Here is a 3,375-nt window from a genome sequence, read left to right as displayed (position 1 = left end):
TACATTTAAACGAAAAGTTTTAACCTTTTTAAAATTGCATACGCAATTGAGAAATAAAGTACGATTATCAGCTGCGAACTGCCAGATGTTATTGTATAGTTAATTTTTATACCGTTATGTTGTGTTTGTGTATGAATTAGACAATTAGACTGAATTCGGTAAAAGTAATAATTTGTTGCGTATAAATTTTTTTTAAACTGTAAGAAGTTCTTCAATTTATAAGTTCTTAGTTGCATATTCAATATTTTTAAAATATAAACAACATTATTTTTATGTCGTTGCATATCAAGGATAATGATTCTATAATCCTTGTTGCATATACAAATTAACTTTTAAATGTATGTTCTCATTTTCAATTTTATATTAAATCTTCCGTTGTATTAAGTTAACTTTTCATTTCTTATTTTATCTGAATTACTAGTCTCCAATTTATTTAATCGTGTTACGAATAATAAAGTATTGTTGCACGAGAGTTTATTACTTCACTGATATATTTAATAAATAGTAATTAATAAATTTGTAATAATTAAAAATTTTACAACAGGTACTGAATTTATAAATTTGTAATAATTTAGATTTTGACTCATAATAATGGAAAAGAAATTAAGTAGTACAAGCGGTGCAGCAAAAAGAAGAAAGTTAAAAGAAACAAAAGCTACTTTAGCTAAATTGCCGAAGCTAACAACGTTTTTGAAACCAATCGAAAAGCGAGCGGAAACGGAAGTGGAAAGTCAAAACTCTGCGGAAGTGGTATGTATAAATCAGTCAGTAGAACATGATGATATCGAAGAAAACATTGCTACTGGTAATAAAAATGTGAACGAGAAGAATAGGTCTCCGAGAAACCACCGAAATGAAGACAAGGAAGATTCAAACTCTGATACGAATGACGCCATTGAACAAATTAATTTAGAAAAATCAAGTGAATTATTTTCTACTGACATTGCGAATTTTCATGGTAAAATACTAACAAAAGATATTAAGAAAATAATTGTATTATCGGAATCGTGTCGGCCAAAAGGTCCTTTTATACGCGACCCCTTGCAAGAAAACCGTAGGTTTTCCAAGGAATATTTTAAAACTACCACAAAATATGGATCTATAGAAAGAATGTGGCTTTGCTATTCCCCAAAACTTGATGCCGTTTATTGCGAGCCTTGTTGGCTTTTCTCAGAAGAACGAAAAGCAAAGGATAACTGGCGTGAGCATGGTGTCAGAGATTGGCGTGGTCTTTCTAAAAAAATTAAAATTCACGAAAATAGTCAACAACATATTTTTTACATTTATGAAAACATAATGAAACAATTGATAAAAATATAGAAGAACAAATACGATACCAATCAAATTTTTGGGTGCAAGTCTTAGAGCGGATAGTAAATATAACATTAGCACTTTGTAAAAATTCTTTGGCTTTTCGTGGTCATTGTGAATCATTTGACAATGAATATAATGGTAATTTTTTAACCCAAGTTCAACTTTTAGCTAAATATGATAATGTTATGAAGAAAGTTTTAAGTATGCCAAATGGGTCTATAAAATATTTAAGCCATCAAATTCAAAATGAAGTCATACATTGCCTTGCAACGCATTTAAAAGCCACTCTTACTGCTGATATTAATAGTTCACCTTTTTATTCAATTATAATGCATACAACACAAGATATTACTAAAAGAGATCAGCTCAGTCAAGTATTTAGATACGTAAAAATTATTAAAAATGAAAAAGATGAAGCCACATCAATTGAAATTAAAGAAGTTTTCTTGGGATTCACGGAAATATATAACCACACTGCTGCTGGACTACATGAAGAAATTTTAAATCTGTTAGAAAAACATCATATAAAATTAAGTAACTGCAGGGGTCAAGGTTATGATGGTGCGAACGTCATGAGTGGGATATACAATGGGGTTCAGGCCCTTTTTAAGAAAAATCAACCAATGCTATGTATATGCATTGCGCAGCTCATAATTTAAATCTTGTTATTAACGATACGGTTAAATGTTGTGTTGAAGTTGCTTCATTTTTTGTAATGCTATAAGATGTGTATTCATTTTTCGGAAATAGCATAAACAGGTGGGATCTACTATCCAAATATACAGGAGAATCACAAATAACATTAAAAAGGTTAAATCCAACGCGATGGGCAGGACAATATACTTCTCTTTTCGCCGTTAAAATTCGCTTTCTTGATATAATGAAAGCTCTTTCCGAGATATCAATAACGAGTACAAAACGTGAAGAACGCGAAGAAGCAGTACGAATACAAAAAAATATGAGCAGTTTCGAATTTGTTTTTTTATGCGTGCTTTTGTCTAAAATCCTTAATGAGGTACATATACCATCAAAATTGCTGCAAACTAAAAATTTAGATCTTACGACAGCTTCAGGTTCTCTAGAAAATGCCAGCAAAAATTTAAAACAATATAGAAAGATGTTTGATTCAGCAAAACTTAAAGCGGTAGAAATAGCGACTACGTGGCAGATTCCTGCAATATTTTTTCAAAAAAGAAGAAAAATTGTGAAAAGGCATTTTGACGAATTATCTACTGATCACCGTTTTGATAGTAGTGAGGAAATTTTTCGCGTCAATATTTTTATAAAAATTTTGGACGTCGTTATCAACCAACTCGACAATAGATTTAAAGGAATGCAAGAAGTGGTACAGTTATTTTCCTGCATCCATCCAAATAAATTAATGGTAATGAAAGAACGTGAGATCATAAGCTGTGCAGAAGCCATTCAGAGAAAATATAGTGAAGATATAACAACTGAATTTCCGCTGCAAATGGTTATGGTAAAGTCAATGCTACACGATGAAATATCAAAAATATCATCTATACGTGAATCGGCTGACCTTTTAATAGTAAAATTGTCAACTATAGCTGCAAGCGTTCCACAAGTGATTACAGCATTGTTATTGTTTCTTACATTACCTGTTACTGTTGCATCAGCTGAACGTTCTTTTTCGAAACTTAAAATAATAAAAAATTATTTACGAAATACCATTGGTAAAGAACGTTTAAGCGACCTTGTAATAGTTTCTATTGAGGCAAAAGCGGTTGGAAAAATGAAAATGAAAAACATCATTACCGATTTTGCCAATATGAAATCAAGGAGGAAAGTTTTCACTATTTAAGTTCGGTTAAGTTTTAGCTTCGTTTTGAAGTTATCTTTATCTTTATTTAATTTTTTGTTTTTAAATATGATATATGAAATAAATATCTATTTATATGTGAAGCTTTATTTTTTTTTAAAAAAACATTCTTTTGCGGGGGGGCCCAAATTTTGAAGTTCCGCCACTGGCTAAATTAGTCTTCTTCTTGCCCTGCCAATATTTATTTTTATATTATGTGCTTCGAAACTGTATGTATTATT

At 30.6% G+C, this 3,375-nt stretch overlaps 1 protein-coding gene across 1 annotated transcript; it reads left to right on the top strand.

Annotated features, from left to right (window-relative positions):
* Positions 1–591: 591 nt before the first annotated feature.
* Positions 592–3,136, top strand: LOC136078514 (zinc finger MYM-type protein 1-like). Its single transcript, XM_065794286.1, has 3 exons — positions 592–1,228; positions 1,321–1,944; positions 2,040–3,136. Exons 1-3 carry the CDS (start codon positions 592–594, stop codon positions 3,134–3,136), a joined length of 2,358 nt encoding a protein of 785 aa, XP_065650358.1.
* The last annotated feature ends 239 nt before the right edge of the window (positions 3,137–3,375 follow it).

This window comes from Hydra vulgaris, chromosome 03, assembly GCF_038396675.1.
Source record: "Hydra vulgaris chromosome 03, alternate assembly HydraT2T_AEP".
NCBI lineage: Eukaryota > Metazoa > Cnidaria > Hydrozoa > Anthoathecata > Hydridae > Hydra > Hydra vulgaris.
Note: the sequence above shows the minus strand (reverse complement) of the source record. Positions and strands in the feature narration are given on the sequence as shown.